Source organism: Camelus dromedarius, chromosome 3, assembly GCF_036321535.1.
Source record: "Camelus dromedarius isolate mCamDro1 chromosome 3, mCamDro1.pat, whole genome shotgun sequence".
NCBI lineage: Eukaryota > Metazoa > Chordata > Mammalia > Artiodactyla > Camelidae > Camelus > Camelus dromedarius.
Genome location: NC_087438.1, coordinates 103,877,506 through 103,896,067, shown reverse-complemented (window position 1 = coordinate 103,896,067; position 18,562 = coordinate 103,877,506). Strand labels below are relative to the sequence as shown.

Genomic DNA, 18,562 nt, shown 5'->3' with positions numbered 1-18,562 from the left:
GTTTTTCAATCACAGCCGTAGATTCAGGCTTCAAATCCCGTCTTATTTAATTATCCATCTCATGTGATCATTTAAGACTTAATAGCTATTTTGTGTGCACCGTTTTGCAGGAGTAAAGTACTCCCTTCTCTTACCCAATTTTACACAGGAAAAATGTTAACTGCTAGGTTTTAAGTGCCCTGAAAAATGGGATTTATCAGTGAAATGCTCTAAGCGATGAACTCCGTCAGGTTTCAGAGCATTGTTGCAATAATGATACACAGCCTTGTGTCAGCTCTTTGTAATGCTCTGGACAAGAAATGTGTTTGTGGACTTACACTTTGATTTCTATAGAGCAGGAATTGTTTTTGAGTCATCTGAGAATTTTCAAGCTAATAATAGATATCAAAACTGGGGGAAAAAAAGATATTCCCTTTCTGATCCTAAAGAAGAGACAAAGGCTGAGTAGTGGTTAAAACGAATGTCTTTGAATCAGGCTGACCTGATTTTAAATTTTGACAGATACATCATAGGCTCTCAAGAAACAGTTGAATCGATGAATGGCTCATAAACATATAAGCTGTGTAACACTGGGCAAATTTTAAAATGTTAACGTCTTCTCTTGCACAGTGGGAAAAAGATACCTACATCAAGAATATGTTTTAGATGTGGAATCGAAAAAAAAAAAAAAGACACTATGAACTCATCTACAAAACAGAAACAGATTCACAGACATAGTAAACAATCTTATGGCTACTGGGGAAAGGGGGTGGGAAGGGATGAATTTGGGATTTTGAAATTTACAAATGTTAGCCACTATATATAAAAATGGATTTTTTAAAAAAGTTACTGCTGTATAGCACAGGGAACTATATTCAGTATCTTGTAATAACCTTTAATGAAAAAGAATATGAAAACGAATATATGTATGTATATGCATGACTGGGACATTGTGCTGTACACCAGAGATTCACACATTGTAACTGACTGTACTTCAGTTTTAGAGAGAGAATATATGTGCATTGGTAAATACTGTGCTTGATATATAGGAAGATTTCAGTAGAATTATTACTGAACAATTTTTTAGTCTACAGCTCAGAATATGAAACCCTCCTCCCCCAGATTTAATGTTTTACATAAGGTGTAAGACTAGAGATTAGCTTAATATCAGATATAAAGATGAGCCCTTTCCAAATTTTCTCCTCTTCCTCATGCATCCTCCCCCCAACTCCAGTTAACCAATCGTCTTGGTACGTCCATAATTCTTACCAAATCTTCTTATAGAACATGTCTTCAGTGCTTCCTTATTTCCTCAACCACATGACAAATCCTCTCTCATCTTTCAAAACTCCACTCAGCTGACCCCTCTGTTAGATGCCGTCCTAGTCCTCCCCAGGGAATTGGATCTCCCCCTAGGTACTCCAGTGGTGCTGGGTTTTTCTTCTCTGTTACAGTGCTCGTTACAGCTTCAAGCCTGCAGGTCATTATTTACATGGCAGTCTCTCCCAGTGGGGAAAGTTGTAAAGAGGGTTCATAATTCATACCTTTGAGGTTGGACTAGATGACTTGTACACCCACCTCGGAGCATTAAAAATATAATAATAATAATGATGATCGTGATTAGCAGCCGTAGTAGTAGTCATCTGTCATGGTACATGGTGAGTAAGCAGTTCGTGTATATATAATAATTATCTGTACGAAGTCTGTGATGACCTAGAATATTATAGGACAGCACTCCAGGGCTTTGGAATACCAAAGATTGCTTCCTATACGAAGAGAAATGACTGGCTCTCAGAATCTTCCTTGTGGGTCTGTGTGGAGACAAAACATTGGAGCCTTTGAGTTTGCTCTTCCTAAAAAAGTTGTCTATAGAAATCGTTTTTAAAATCTTAAAAGAGAAATTGTAATTCCTAGTTTCTGTGCCAAGAGGTAGGTAGGAAGTCAAAGAAAATACTGGGGAAAAACATATTTCTCAGATGTAAATTGTTTATATTTGAAATTACATTAGATGCTATACTTCAGAGTTTAATATGGAGTAACAAGAACATTATGATTAACTCAATGGTAAATTACACCTCCTCTCGTAATAGTCTATATTTGGGGAGAACAACATTAAGATTTTGTGGGTTTAAGGAGTTCTTTTCTCTTGCCAATGAAAATTTCACGTTGGCTCCATTCACTTACTTCAGCAAACATTTGACTTCTGAATATCTGCTGTCAGGTACAGTGCTAAGCACTGGGGGCCAAGTGGTAAACCAGAGAAATCCCTGACTCTGGACAGAAAGAGATAGAGATACTGAACGGGAGGAGTTAATTCCATAAGCATTGCAGTTAATTTCCCTAAGTCATCTGTACTCTTGAGTCTGAAAGATACTCATGGGAGAGGCTGGCAGGCAGTGAAGGTTTCCCTGAGAAAGGTGGGTTTGATAGAAAACAGTGCCTTGCCATCCACCAGCCCCAACCAGTGATTGCCAACAAATGACTTATTCAAACTCCAGTCTGATTGACTACATAGTCCCTTCATGAGAAGGGGCCCGGCATACATTTTGAAGGAGTTCGCTCCCATCCTATTGATTTCCATCGTCGGATTTTATAGAGTGGACAGCTGTGCCATGACTCGCTGTGCCTAATGGCTGGTTCTCTCTTCAGCGGAGAGGAGGGGGTGTTTTGGAGTCCAGGGCATCTCAGATTTAGGAACAAGGTCTCTATGTGTGAGTTAATTCCAGCTCTTCATGATGTGGTGGTGAAAGCGTGGCTACATGTTCCAGCTTCACTTCTAGCTTCAGCTGGTTATCTAGCCTTAATTTCTCTTGGCTCCTCTTTCCTCACTGAATTCTTCTTTGTTTTTTTTTTCTCATAAACATTATTTCATTCAGATTATAGAAATTATTATTATTATTAATTTTTTTAGGGAGGTACTGAGGATTGAACTCAGGACCTCATATATGCTAAGCATGTGCTCTACCACTGAGCTATACCTACTCCCCTCCCACCCAGACTAGAGAAATTATACAACAATTATTATAGAAGTCTTGGGTGTGGGAAAGAAAAGCCTTACTAAGTTTAAATTAATACGTCTTACCATCTGACACTCAAAACTATTGCTATTTGAACACCTAGCTTTCTGTGTGCACATAGGTACTATTTCATTTTAAATGTTGTGGAAGTCTATTTCCATAAAATGCTTGGAAATTGTTTTCAGATAACTTGTGGAGTACATTTTGAAAGTGGACAAATCAGTCAACCAATCAATAATAAAAAGATGGTACTTCTGTCCCTCACATGTGATTTCCCTAAAAACACATGGGGGTGTCTCTGGTACAGCATCATCACTGAGTTTATAGACTCTGCAGTGAGACTGTCCGTGTTATATTCTAACTTTGCTGTTTACTAACTAAGTGATACTGCACAACTCATATTTCTTTTTTAGGTGCTTTTCCCCTTATCTATATACTTACAATGTTGTAGATTAAATGAGAAAATGAATATATATCATTTAGCACAGTGCCTGACTTATACTAAGCACCCTGAAATTATTAGCTCTTGTTACCTGTAAGTGCATGTATGACTCCTTTCATCAGAGTGAGTTCGTTGATGGCACCCACATTCTTCCAGTGTCCCGCACGCAAGGACTGGGTGTCATGGTCAACCTTCCCATCGCTCTCTCACTACTTCCCAATGATCAGCACATGTGTGGATATTAGGTGCTCAATAAAGAGAAGATGTTGAGTGATGATGAAGAAAATGATGATGTGAGATGAATAAGAGTTGCTTTTGATTAGGAAAGGAAAAGGCACTTCTCCATCCTAATCCAAAATTCATCTCTACATCTGAACATTGGTAATGGATTCCTACCAGGACCTCTAACTTCTGGTTTCTTTCTGTTTCATTCTGCCTGGCACATAACGTCAAGATTAATTTTCCTTTTAAAAAAAAATTTGCATCATGCCTTATCTCTTAAAAATATTTATCAGATTCTCAGTAAGTTTTAAACAAAGTGTAAAATCAGTATCCAGGCAGTCAAGACATTCATAATTTACCCTCCCCCCTTTTTTCCTAGCTGCACATCCATTGGTTCCCCAGAATGAACCTTCCACATTGGACTTTGCAATCTGCAGTTTATTCCCCACACTTACCTTCCACTTGTCCTACCTTTCTGCCCTTCCTTAATCCCTCCTGTTCCTCCCTCATGTTCCAGCCTTAACCATAAGGCCTTCTCCTTTGGTGAAGTCATTTATTTGTTCTGAAATATTTATTCAGAATGTACTTTGTGCCTGGCACGGCCCTGGGCACTGAGATTAAACAAGGAACCAGAGAGACATAGTCCTTGTCCTCGTGCTTCTGTTCTTTTGGTTCTCCTGCGTGTGTGTGTGTGTGTTTCCTCACCCCTCTGGCACATGGCATATGCAGCTTTGTCTGGCAGGTACGTGCTGTATCATCTTCAACTCTCACATAACACCCGGCACATGATTATGGTTCAAGAGATAGTTGTTGATCTGCTTTTTGCAATGATGATCCTATGACGTATGGCCCACATGGTGGGGCTAGGTTGACTGCTTTTCATTGGTCAGCCTCACAGTCTTGCTTCCAAGATCCCATCAATTGGAAAAAAATGTAGTTAAACATTAGCCTCTGGGACAAAACTCAAAACAGAATCCTAAATGATAATAAAATAATAATCTGTATTATTCTGTAATTTATTTTACTCCAGGTAACATATTATAACATAGGGAAGATATTGATAGCCAATTTCTCTTTGGTAGTGTGAAATTAAATGCAATTCTTTATAATAGAGCCAAGTAATACATCCAAAAAGTAGTTTATTCAAACTTCATATGCTGTTACTCAGTTAATGATCTATGTAAGTCTTAATAAAGAAGTTGTCCTGCCCCCTTTTTTTTTAAGTAGCAGGTACACATTATTCACCCCATATATATAGAAATTTCTGCTCATGTTTGACACTTTGCAAAGGTGCTTTTATGGTTTTTTTTTTTTAATTCAAGGTCTTTGAAAGCAGTCACCAAGGAAACGATAGCGTAAGTTAGACGTGCTTCACTTACACCTAAAATGGAAAGGCTTGCCATCACGTATAAATACACTTCTCTGAAGCCCACTCCCTCCAGTGATCTGTCTTGAATTTTACACACCGGTTTGTTTTTTATAACAGCATACACCTAGAGCAAGTGCCTACTTTAGGCAGGGGCTCTGAAGCATGTTTCTTCTCTGTCTGACCTTGAATACACAAGCATCTCCTGGTTTGAAACTTCTCCCCCAGTCCAATGAAGTTGGTCCCCATCACTCTACAGTAGCTGTAAAATACTTTCAATCCAGAAAGAAAGGACAATAAGAATGTGTAGCTCTGGTGACTTCCTTTGCTAAACCTACCCCTATGAATGCCTTCTAAACCCAGACAAAAGCCTTGACTCAGTGCTGCGTGAAATGACGCCTGGGATGTGAGGCACAGCAGCAAGGATCGTGAGACCTCCGAATATGGCTTAAATAAAAATGTATTTAAATTATTGTTGATTTAACTGTTACACCAAGCTTTAACCTGTGCCCAAAAATCAAAACAGCCGCAAAGGGCTTCCACAAAGTAAAAGGAATGTCCCATAACGAACCCTGTTGTAAATCATCTTTGTTGAAATTGTGAAATATGTTTCTCATTCTCAGTGTGTTTCTTGGATCTGGGCCAATGTTAATTAAATTGAACTTCATGGCGGTCATTGTGACAGGTACTGTGAGTACACAGATGAATGAGACAGCTTTCCCCTTAAGTGGGACTCATATAGTAAAGAGTAACTATAATGTAAATGAATCATGGCCACAGCCTCCAAACTGTTCTTCCTGCACCCGTGTTTACCCCGTTAGTCCATTCCATCCTCTGTTGCCAGAGGACTGTTACTAAAGCCAAAATGTAACCAAGGCACTCCCAGCTATGAAACTCTGGTGACCACACATTGCTGGGGGGACGAAGTCCATATCCCTTAACAGAGTTCATACATTTCTCTCCTAGCTGCTCCTTGCCTGCCTCTCCAAGCTCATCTCTTGAAATTTTCCCATTTGTTCAAACTCTGGCCTATATTTTTCTCCGGAGCATCATTTATATTCTTTTTTTAACCCCTGGATCTTCCTATTCAGCACTCCTCCCTGGAAAGTTCTTTTTTCCTGCTCTAATCCTTAGCTGGCTGATTCTTTTTCATCTGATAGATCGTTGTTATATGTCACTTTTCCTGAGGAGTCTTTCCTGACCCACCCACATGCCTGTGGTTCCCATCTCCCATCACGTGTGCAGTTACCACGCTGGATGAAATTGCAGATTCTTCCACTGGGAAGGACAGGGACCCTCTCTCTTGCTTAGCACAGACACCCCCCCCAACTCCAGAGGTTTCATATATATTTGCGAATTGATGAATCAACAAACTAAGGAATGAGTGGCGAATATTACAAGAAGTGTCTTTAAAGTGAGAATGGAAACCCAGATGAGGGAATAATTTATTCCGCCCAGGGAATGGTGAGGAGGTGTGAAGGAAAGTGATATGAGAAGACATTGGATCTGGCCTCTAAAAGATGAGTAGGAGGGAAAAGAGAAGCCAAACAAGGAACTGCATGAGCAAAGTGTGCAGAGTAGATTAGATCTGGAGGAATCCAACCTGCTTTGTATGGTAATTTAGACGTCACTTCTACCAAACCTTCCTGACAGCCCCCCTTAGAGAGGTTAGATGTCTCTTGTATGCGTGCTGAGAGCTCTCTTACTTACATTTCATGGAGTATATTTCTAATACAAAGATTTAAACCTGAGATCTAAAAAACAAATCCATCAGGAATAATCAACTTTGGTTCCATTCATAAAGCATTCTTTCATATGAAAAATTGAACATGTTGACTAAATAATTTGTAATAATAAAATAATTGCTATTATTATGTGATACCGAAGGCAAGTCGGTGGAAGAATAGGAGACGGAGAAAATAACAAAGTGCCATACCAGCTTGCCCCTGACAATCCTGAAAATGCATAGTTGCTACCATGTTGGATGTTAGCATTTGAGACTCATTTTCTTCCAAGAGGTGGGTAAAGGGTTAAAAGACTTTTGACCCCACAGCCCAACCACCACATTCCCTTTATACAGGGAAACTAGAACTCTGGAGTTGTGTGTGCTTAAATAGCAGCTCCGCCTTTGTATTCGATTGCTGTGTCAAGTTCATGGATGCCCAGGGAGACTTTTTTCCTGCATAAAGAAGAGTTTAACATGTCTGTGCAGGTCACCAGGAATAAAGTAAGTTTAATTCATTTGTTTCAAACACTAGCAACATCTGACTCTACAACAGCATCTTTGGAAGAGGGAGAAGGGCTGAGAGAAGCTAGCAAGGCTTTGGTGGAGTGGGCATCGCCAAATGTTAATTATGGAGAAGTGTTGCAGAATTTAGCTTCATACACATGCACTCTAGCTCTTTGATATTATAGTTGCTTTTCAAATCATAGCTCAGAGGCAACAGCCTTATTGGAAACTCTTAAGATTAATAACGACTTTATTCAGCTTATAGCTTAGGGCAGAACCAGCTACAAAGCCAAGACTCCTGGGAATACTGACCCTGCCGATGCAGGTCTCATTTCGCCAAAAGCGTAAGCATGAATTGCTTTAGTCTTTTCAGGGATCTCTGTGCTTTTCTCGGTCCATCTTTTAATACAAAGGAGTGATAAATCATTTCTTCTCCCCTTAAAATCTCAGCTGGCTTTTTGTGGATAGTTTGGTCCTGGAAAAATAGTAACAATGATAATGATAATAATAATAATTTTTAATCATATACACACTTTAGTTCATTTTTTTTCCTTGCACGAGCTCAGTGAGGTAAATATATCCCTTTTTCCATTTTACAGTAAGGGAACAGATGTTTAGCGAGTTTACTTATTTATTTGTTTTTATTGATGGTTAGTTGATTTACAACATTGTATTAGTGTCTGGGGTACAACATAGTGATTCAGTTATATGTGTATATATTCTTTTTCATATTCTTTTTTATTATAGGTGATTACAAGATACTGAATGTAGTTCCCTGTGCTATATGTTAGGGCCTTGTTGTTTATCTGTTTTATATACAGTAGTTTATATCGGCTAAGCCCTGACTCCTAATTTATCCCTCCTCCTCCCTTTCCCCTTTGGTAACCATAAGTTTAATTAATTTCTCAAGTATATACAGCTAGGAAGTTTGATTCAAACCAATTTTTTTCTGATTTCATCTCCCAAACTAACCACTACATTCCACGATTCTCTTCTGTAAGCCCCCAGCTGATGTTTTCATGCCTCTGTCATCTCTTTAGCCTACCCACAGCCAGTGCTGAATCCTGCCCTTTCTTCAAGTAAGTGTTCTCATAGCTAAGAAGCTTTGGAGACTGACAGATGTGTATTTGAGTTGTGGCTCTGCCATTTCAAAGCTGTGTACTTTTTTTCCAGTTAATTAACTTCTCTGAGTTTCAGTTTTCTTATCTAAAAAAATAATAAGAGTACATATCTGAAGGGGTTGGTTGGGGTAGTTCATTGAGATAAGTTTGTGTACTTGAAGTTAGTGTTCCTGGCACAGAGCTTGGCCCAGAATAAGAACTCAGTGAAGCAGGTAGCATCATTCAGGCTGAGCTCTCGTGCCACCTTCTCCGTTGGCTTCATGGTCTCAGTCCTTTCTAAAGCTCCTCCCACAGCATTTACCAACTATATTATTCACTGCTTCCTAGAATTTCTTTTTTACAGATGTTTGTCTCCTCTTACAGGGTAGGAAGTAGGAATGATGCTCACAGTTTTTAACATCTACAAAAAACCAAGAACATTGCCCAATAAATAGTGGTTATATTTTCTTGACCAAATATGTGGCCACATTTCTGATAAAGAATTGCATGGTATTTTAGGATATCAGGGGCAGTAGAAAGTTAGATGGACATCATATTAGGATTTCTAGGGTATTTTTACTCTCTTGGGCAGACTGTGCAACCAAGGGTATAACCTAAGATCTAAAGAGTAGATTCATCATATTTAAATACTGATGAATTTATTTAATAAATATTTCTGATTTCTTGATTTTAATCTTGAAGTGTGTGTGTCTTTAAAAAAGAATAATGCTGAATGGAAATGTTTAAACCTGGACATTCTGTTGTAAAAAATAGATGCTCAGGTTCCTGAAACTCTGAAAGACATAAAAGGGCTACAGCTGGGAACAGATGATTCCAAGATTACTTCAAACACAGCATCCTACTTCTGGTCTCCAGAAGTGATACCCAGGGATAAATCACGGTGGGGAAGAAAAGAAACTTCGTCTGCTCGTGTTAACGTCACTCCCCACTCTCTGCAGTTTCTCTCTCAGGGGTTTTGTGCCAATGCCTAGATGAGTCTTAGAGAACCAAGAATAAGAATGGCTTTTTAATATTTGAGATCTTCCACAGCGTGACACTTGAATTGTCATGATTTTTGTGTATCCCCTGTCATTCTTACTCAATTTAAGCACCCTGAGGACAGCACCTATAGGCTTTTGTGTCTCCAACACCTTAGCCAGTAGTCAGAATTGAAAGTACTCAATAAATTGTGCTCTCGTGTGTCCTGAGCTGTGTGAGAGTACCCCTTACATTTTTTATGTAATTGTCAAACAATCCAATGCCATAGTTCTATATATTTCCATTCCTCTCACACCCATTTTAGAGATGAGGAATATTGAGACCTAGAGAACTAATGATTTATCCAAATCTGTATTGCATCTACTAAATACATAGGTAGAATTTAAACTCACGTCTGTCTGACTTTATACTCTTTTTTTTTTTCCTTTTTTTCTTTTTTAATTGAAGTGTAGTCGGTTTCCATAGCCCATACTCTTAACCAGGAGTTGTCAAAGATGCCTGTGCATGAGAATCACCCAGCAACTACTATATCAGAATCTCCAGAATGGAGCTCCAACCACTAAAGCTCTCGAGTAGATTTTTAACACAACCAGACCAAAGATTTGGGGAGCTCTACTCTCAACACTACACTATATGTCCTTCTCAGTAAATGTCTATTGAATGAATGAATGAATGAATGAATGATGGCTATAACTCTTCCACTGATAATATATTCCTGCATTAAGGTTGGCTCTCAAGCAGTGATCCTCAGCCTTGGTGGCTGTAGGAGGTACCTGATTAAGGACACAGTAGGACCAGAAGGATATGCTAAAAGTCACACCTTTAGTGCCTCACCGCTTTGCTGGGGGCTAGCACTGCCATCAGGGCAGCTAAGAGCTGGAAACCTCGCTCTCGCTTAAAATTCCTTCAAGTGTTTTAAGTTGTGAAGCTCCCTCCTCCTCTCTTCACCCTCAGGATTGGCCCTCAGTTAAATAAGGCTTATGTCCCTCCTCCAGATCATCTGCTACATCAGACATTATCAGTGATGAGGCCTCTGAGGGTGGCCCAGAAACATTCCATCTGCATGCAGTGATGCCTTCAAGCACTCCTTTATGCTCTGGAGCACCCTCCTTAAAGGGGTGGTGTCTCTCTGCATGGCTGGCAGCTTCTCTGGAAGGTTGACCTCAAACTGCTTTAGCAAAAGCAGCACAAGTGTGCCTCGACTGATGAATGGAGAAAAAAAAATTCAGTTTTAGCTCCCCAATGGACTATTATTCAGCAATAACAAGAAATGAAATACTGATACATGCTATAGTAAGGATGAACTTTAGAAATACTATTCTAAAGTGGAAGAAGCCAGTTACCAAAAAAAAAAAAAAAAATCCACATATTGTATAATTCCATTTACACCAAATATCCAGAAGAGACTAATCTATAGAGACAAAGAGTAGATGAGTGATTGCCCGGGCTGGGCGAGTTTGGTGAGGGATAGGAAATGACTGCTAATAGGTATGGGTTTTCTCTTTGGCATGATGAAAGGCTCTGAAACTGACTGGGGTAATGGTTGTGCAATGTTGTGAATATGCTAAAAACCACTGAATTATACACTTTATAAGTATGAATTTTATGCTATGTGAATTATATTTCAACAAAGCTGTCCACAAAGGGAGGGTTGGTGGGCAGCACAAGGCAGAAGAAGCATTTCGGTGAAATTATGTATAAGAATTCATGCGATCGCCAGGCAGCCATCACAAATGGGAAAGACTCTGGAAGATTGCCTTCCAGCAGAGGCGTATATAGGACCATACTTATGAGCAGCTGGTTACCTTAAGGTATCTATAAATTGATTCCATCCTTAACTTCCTATGATGCTTTTTTCCTCTCCTGAGCACGTTACTAATTTATTAATCCTATTCTTTTTTTCCAGCCTTATGGGACTAAGTTCACAGTAATTCCCAGGCTGAAAATACACGAAGTCAGGCACATATTTTATATTTTTTGAAAAGGATTATAAAGTAAAATGTAAAACACGGCTGTTGCTTTGCATATTTTTGCTGCAAGCAACATCAGAGAGCTGGTATTCATTATTTACAATGGGAGAGAAGAATTTAATAATACTGAAAAGTAGGACATGATTCTATCAAAGCCTCCACGTATCAGAGTTGTCACCTCCTTTTTCATCCCCGGGGCCATGGCCTCTCCGACCGTTGAAGCAGACTCACGGATTGGCTGCCTCCAGTCTTTCCCTCCTTAATAACTCAGCCTCTGTCAAGCTGCCAGAGTTACCTTTCTAGAATGCAGTATAAGGCAGGGCAGCCCAGGATGTATAGCTTGGTTCTCAGTTTCAAACCACTTGGATTTGAATCTGAGCCTCAGCACCTATCCACTCAGTCACCTTAGGTAAGTTACCTAATCTTTCTGTGAATCATTGTATGTCCCCCTGTTTTTTAGTGAAGATTAGATGAGAGCTGTTATGTTAAGCTCTGAATCCAGTGACGGGCTTGTGGCAGTCAGTCACTGTAAGCTTTTATTATTATTGCACTTAGATCCAAGTGCTGCCATGTTTCTCCATTTCTCCCATAATGAAATTGAGTTGTTATGAATTAAATTTAATTATCGATCATGGTGGAACCTGGGAAATCTAACCCCAGGTCTGTCTTCTCCCAGTTCACAACCTTCTCTACATGCATCAATGTGTGGCTCCAAGTTTTTCTCCAGCTCCTTCCTCTGCCATTTGTGTATCTCCCATTAGAAAAGCCCATGCTTCACTCAAGAGGACAACATGATTAGGAAGTGACTCAGGCTTTTCCCAGAGCTTTTGCCTCTTTCCTCTGTGCTGTGACAGCATCAGAGGAGTTTAAGAGAAGTTGACCACACTGAGTCATACTTTATAGGTAAAACAAATAGGACTTCTTAGTGGACCAGATAAGAGAAATAAAGGATTGAGAAAAAAAAGAAAGAGTGACTTTTAAGCTTAGATCTGGAACAACTGGGCATATGCTGGTGCCACTTACTGATATCGGAAAACCTGGGGAAGGTAGGGTTTTTGAGGGACTAGTAAAAAAGACATCTGCATTAGCTATGTTAGGTTTGAGGTGCCAATCAGATATCCAAGTGGATTTGGTAAAGAAACAATTGAATGTATGAGACTGGGGTTTGGGAAATGGTCAGGGCTATGGATATAAAACTGGGAGTCACAACCCTATAGGTGGGGCCAGTAGAGATAACCTGGAAGAAGCCCTGGGGACCAGCAACATCTGGAGATCGACTAGAGGAAGAGAAACCTGTTAACCATATACGTGAGAGTTTACTCACCCAGAACCCGCTCGGAGTTAAAGTACTGTCTTATTTATCTTTGTGTGTAGTGGTGTTTGTCATACAAATTTTCAATAAATGCTTGTTGAATTCATTTCAATTCTAAAAGCAAAGAGTGGTAGCCCCTTAGAAATCTCCCAGCCATACACTTTCATGATCTGGCAACATTTGCAGAACAAGAATGAAGGACAACTTCAGCATCTAGTCTAGAGGGGAATATGATCGACAGTTCCATGACTGCTGGAGACAGGCTGATCCTACCTCATAATCTTTCCCTGTCCCCTTCCCCTTTCCCTAGGGACCCTCTCCAAAGAGCACAGCCTCAGTGCTCATGAGGGGATGCCAGAAAGCCCAGGATCCCAGCGTGGTTCTCAAGGCTGAATACCAGGGGTCTTGATAGAGCAGCAGCTGCTGGAACATATGTGTGATCAGTAGGAATTTCCTTTAGTTCTGGACTGAAGCACCTAGAGATACACAATTACCCAATTTTCTGAAAGGATGCATAAGAAACTCTGTAACATCTTCTTTATCTTTGTCATGTTTTTTGCATTGATTTTAACAGTTTAGTATTTATATTTTTTACCTCCTTATTCCTATGACAGATTTAAGAATTTATAAATCAAGACATATCTCCTTTTTTCTCTTCTCTTGCTACTGTTCTAATGAAGGCAACATCGTCCTTCACCTTGGCAAGTTCAGTAGTCTTTTGTCCAGTCTCCGTGTCTCCATTCTCTCCCTGCTCTGCCACCAGAATAACCACTGCTCTGTTAGGACATCCAGCTGCCAAGAACTTCAACAGCTTCCTTGCTACTTGCTTTAAAAAAAAAAATTCCAAAATTCTAAGGATGGAATACCACGTCTCCTAGAATCTATCACTTCCAGGCATCCTTTCCAGCATTAGTGCCCATCAACCAGATCCTGAGTTGTAATAAATCAGGCCCCTATTTCCCCCTAAGTAGTTACTACACTTTCTCTTTGCTGTATCTCAGCACCAGCCATTTCCTTAGCCAAGTTGCTTCACCTTTTCTCCGTCTGTTACCATCCTACTGACACCGTCTTCAGGGAGACTTCCTTACTCACCCCATGGGAAGGAGAAATTCTTGTCTATATTTTTGAAAAGACTAGTGTTTATGTTTTTAAAGGCAGTTATCAGATAGATGATGGTGATTATGATGAAGATAGGTAGGTAAGTAGGTAGGTAGATAAAGGTTTGTTGATTTTGCCTTGGAACATTTTCAATTTCAACATACTATACTTCGCATGACTTACAGAAGGAACTCTAACACTATTGACTAAATGAATAAGTTTGTGACCCAATTAACCCAGTATGATTAACTCCCACTTCTCACAGTTTATCCATTGTATAATTCTAGGTCTTTATATATTGAATTTTCTTAAAGTTGGGGCTCTCTATGGGGCAACCATAGGTCATCACATAGGTGATTTCATTTCACAAATACTAATTAAGGTACCCGGATGTCCCAGGTCTTATCATGGATTCTGAGAAGCAAATTATAACTATGAACCACACACTCCTGCCCTCACAAAGCTTACAGATTCATGGAGGTGACTGCACTTAAATAACAAGGGCAGGTAATAACCCCGGGGGAGGGGTGGCTTCCAGGAGGAACCTATATGCCAGCAGAGACCTGAAGGATCCACACAAGTTAGTGGGACTAAACTGTGTGTGTGGCAGTGTGCGAGGATGAGGGTACACGGGGGACCATGTGAGGAGGCTGGGCAGAGAATGGAGAACAGTGAAGCCAGTAAGAAAGTCCTCATGGGAAGAGAGAAAGAATCAGAGAATTACAAGGCATTCCCCATGGGCAGGATATAAGCGAGCAAAGTGGAGGAGGTAAGGCCGGGAGAATGGGCAGGTCCGAGATGTGAAAGGTGTACTCGCACGTGTGCCTGTGGGTCTTTGAAGGATTTTAAGTGGGACGTTGACATGACCTGACCAGCCCTTTGGAGAGCCGGCTGTCGTCCACGTGCCAAGCGGACGGGAGCTACGCCAACAGGAGCCCCCAGGAGGAGGCGCTGGCGGGCAGCGCAGGCTGAGGGACCGCTGGGCACTTGGTCCAGGCCTGGGTCACAGACTAACTGCCGTCTCTGCCTCTCCCCAGGGCTTCCAGGGCAGCGGCTGAGGAGACCTCCCCGCGGGGCAGCACGCAGTAGCTGCACTCCGGAGAAGCAGCAGTAACATGGGCGCACCTGTCTGAAAGGCATTAAACACCAACAGACCCCATTCCGAAAGGAACCATGTCCAAGAAAGGGCGGAACAAGGGCGAGAAGCCCGAGGCGCTCATTGTCGCCCTTCAAGCTGCCAACGAAGACCTCAGGACCAAGCTCACGGACATCCAGATAGAGCTGCATCAGGAGAAGTCCAAGGTGAGTGGGGCTCCCCGAGGCCGCGGCCTGGGAGGCTCTGGCCGCCCCCGTGGGCCCCTGTCCGCCGGCTGCCAGAGAGGACGACGACCCCTACACGTGCGGAGATGCCCTGGTAGGGAAAGGGAGGGGGCTGAGCACGGATTCGCAGAGAATGGGACAAACCTGCTTGGCTCGGGCGGCTGGACTCCGCCTCCCCAGGAAGCCAGAGAGGAGAATTAAGACCCCGCCCCGCCCCACCTCGGGACACTTACATAGGGAGATCCCGTTGGGCAGGTTCTAACCGTGTCCTCTATAGTTATTCCCCCCGGAGCATTTAAAGCAACCTTTCTAAAATGAGTCCCTCCACTGCTCAGAACCTCCAAAGGCTTGCTGCCTCTCAGTCACAGGTTCCCACCCCACCCCCCATCACTCTGCGCCAGCCTCTTCACTGCACCAGGAGAGACACATTGGTCACACTGGGGCCTCTGCCCTTGTTCTTCCCTTCCTCCCCTTCCTCACCCTCTTCAGGTGTCAGCCCGAGTCCCTCCCATCTGACCACAGACTCTGAAACAGAGCCCTTCCCAGGCCCACACTCCCTCTGGCCTCTTCGCAGTTCATTTCGTAGCAGTTTTTATGTTTATTTACTTATTTCGTGCTTCTCTCTCCCAAGTGTCCCCTCCATGACAGCAGAGTCTCACCTCCCCTCTGTATCCCTAGAGCCTAAATAAGTGTCCAGAACTGGAAAGCTCAACATGTATTTGTTGACTGAGCAGGGGAATGACTAAAAGGTGATTCCTTGCTTACATCTCAGTTTCTTCGACAGTAACATACTACTATCCTGTAGAGCTGTGATGAGGTTTCAATGAGACAAGTGCAGAAAGGAGTAAGGAGGAATAAAAGGTTCATGTTGAATGCTCAGAGAGCTGCCTGCTACAATGGGGAATGCTAACAAAAATCATTTGTGGGAATATGCCTTCTAATATGCTGTACGCTTGAGTCTGTTGCTAACTAGACTTGGGAAAGTCTCTTTACTTCTCTGGATCTCATGCGTTAAATGAATAAGTGCTAATACTTAACCCGTGTGGTGTGGATATCAAACAGGGTTCGTGGATAGGAAAACATTTTGTTTTGTTTTGTTTTGTTTTGTTTTTATTGAAATATAGTTGATGTACAATATTATAGAAGTTGCAAGTGTGCAGTATAGTGACTCACAGTTTTAAAGGTTATGCTCCTTTTACAGTTATTATAAAATATTGGCTATATTCCCTGTGTTGTACAATGTATCCTCGTAGCTTATTTTGTACATGATAGTCTGAGGAAAGCATTTGGAAATACCCGACAGGCATAAGACATTTTTGCTCCCTGCAATCCAGAATCAACCAAGTCAGCATAAAGTAGCCTTAAGGAGGTAAATCTGTGCAGTAAAGAAATGTTCTTGCCATCAAGCTGCACATCACAAACCAGCAGATCTCCTTACTCTTTTCAATCAACCTCTCCTTCCTTGACCTTACTATTAAATTGTGATCAGTTATTTTCTCCCAAATCTATGTCTCCTGGTTTCAGCAATAATAAAGCTTGGATTGGCCAAAACTCTTGGCCTCGGGTCTCAGCTAAGCCTTGGCCTCAGATAGCCAGACCCCAATGTAAAGTTTGTGAAGGAAATTTTTTATTTTCCATGAAGCTGAAAGGAATGTGATGTTATAAAACAAAAACAAAAACCAAAACTGAAAACTGCTGTGTGGGAGTCAGAAGACCAGAATATGGTCTTTCTCTCTCCTCGGGGACGAATTTCAGTGTCTCCGTTTCCCAATCTGTAATTCAGATGACTGAACCTGTTTTTCCATGTCTGTGTCTCTCAAGCATCACTGTGTACTAGAATAACCTGAGGGAACTTATTAAAAACTGAGATCCCTGGGCCTACAAGCCAAGGATTCTGATAAAGTAGGCAGGTGGAGGACCAGCACTGCAATCCCAGCAAACAGTCCAGGCAGCCTTCAGGGAGGGGTTTCTCCACCTGCGTGTTGACAAACACTTCATTCTGTGATTCCTGCCAGGTTGACAGTCTCTGAACATTTCACTGGTTTTAACTTTCCTTAGGGCAACGTAACATTTCAAGGGAAGCAGACTCCTTTAATTGTAGTAACAACAGAATGACAAACTACATTCCTAGGGAGAAGCCTGTCTGTCTGGAGACTGGGAACCATGCCCTGCTGCTGATTTACAGAGAGCCAACTCATGAGATTTTAAAGAAACAGGCCCTGCAGATCCCACACTGCCAATTTCCACACATTCAAGCCTTTTAAAAGGGGTAGCTCTCAAACGTGGACAGAGCTGCCTGTTTATCCAGGGTCTAAGCCAGCAGGGCAGGCGTAATCTCCTCTTCCTCTGACAAGAAACTAGAAGCCAGACTTGAATAAAAGCACTGCCCTCACCCTCCCCTCTGCTGCCACCCTCCCCAGCCTCCTCTCTCCCTGGCAGTTAATTACAGTCCCAGCACAGGGGCTACAGCAAAGCCTCACCGCCTGTCAGCTGCACTTCCCCAAAGAGCAAAGGGAATTTAGCAAGCAAACAAGTCATAGAGCAGTTTTATTAAAATAAATACAATCGTGTTTCCAAAGGCCCAGGCTTTAAGAGAGAGAATATGAACAATGCCGGCATGTGAATTCCCACTGTCGGTTTGGCTCCAAGGCTATGATGATAAAATGACAATTTAGCCACTGGGGAGTGGACTCGTTAAAGAGTGAAACCTTTGGAGTGATGGCGCATTACTCATTTTTCCAGAAAGACGAATCATCCCATTGACATTTGCAAAACGCATTGCAGGCAGAGCAGAGTCATAAATGCTGTACTTTATTGAATGTTTACTGTCTGTCACACTCTGTAAGAAGTGCGTTTCCTCCTGACAGCATCCCAGCATTCACCTCGCACCTGAGTGCCCCTGAACAGGTTGTGAAATCCTTCTGTGTCTTCCTTTACTCGTCTGTTAAATGGGATCATAGTAGTGTCTGCATCCTAAGTATGCGTGTGTTATTTTTTGGGCAGTTAGTTTGTGGCAGACACGTTAAGTGTTATAATTCTGTTATCTCCTTTCATCCTCGCTACCATTCTCTCAGGGGAACATTGTTGCTTTGTACATTTTACAGACGAGGAAACTGAGGCTGGGAGAGGTAAAGCAGTCACCCAGAGTCACAGAAGGTGGTGACAGAACTGGTTCTTCAACTCCCTTTTTAGCTCTTTTTTTTTTTTTGGAGTATGTTTTTTCCTAGTTTTATTGAGATATAACTGACATATAACATTGTATTCATTTTAGGTCTGCAACACCATGATTTGATGATGTATGTTTATACTTTGAAATGATTACCACAATAAGTTGAATCAGTATCCATCACCTCACAGAGTTACAGCGATTTTTTTACTTGTGATGAAAACTTTTAAGATCTGCTCTCTTTGCAACCTTTAGATACTGTTAACAGGATTGCTAACTGTAGTCACCATGCTGTGCATATATCCTCAGAACTTATTTATCTTATAACTAGAAGTTTGTAC

At 41.5% G+C, this 18,562-nt stretch overlaps 1 protein-coding gene across 4 annotated transcripts in view; it reads left to right on the top strand.

Moving 5' to 3' along the window:
- The window catches only part of JAKMIP2 (janus kinase and microtubule interacting protein 2), a 158,157-nt gene that overhangs the window by 75,873 nt on the left and 63,722 nt on the right, over positions 1–18,562 (top strand). For all 4 annotated transcript variants that reach the window (XM_031449295.2, XM_010990340.3, XM_010990339.3 and 1 more), the window contains exon 2: positions 14,773–15,037. In XM_031449295.2, the coding sequence (XP_031305155.1) occupies positions 14,909–15,037 (129 nt within the window). In that variant the 5' untranslated portion in view covers positions 14,773–14,908. The remainder of the gene's footprint in view (positions 1–14,772; positions 15,038–18,562) is intronic.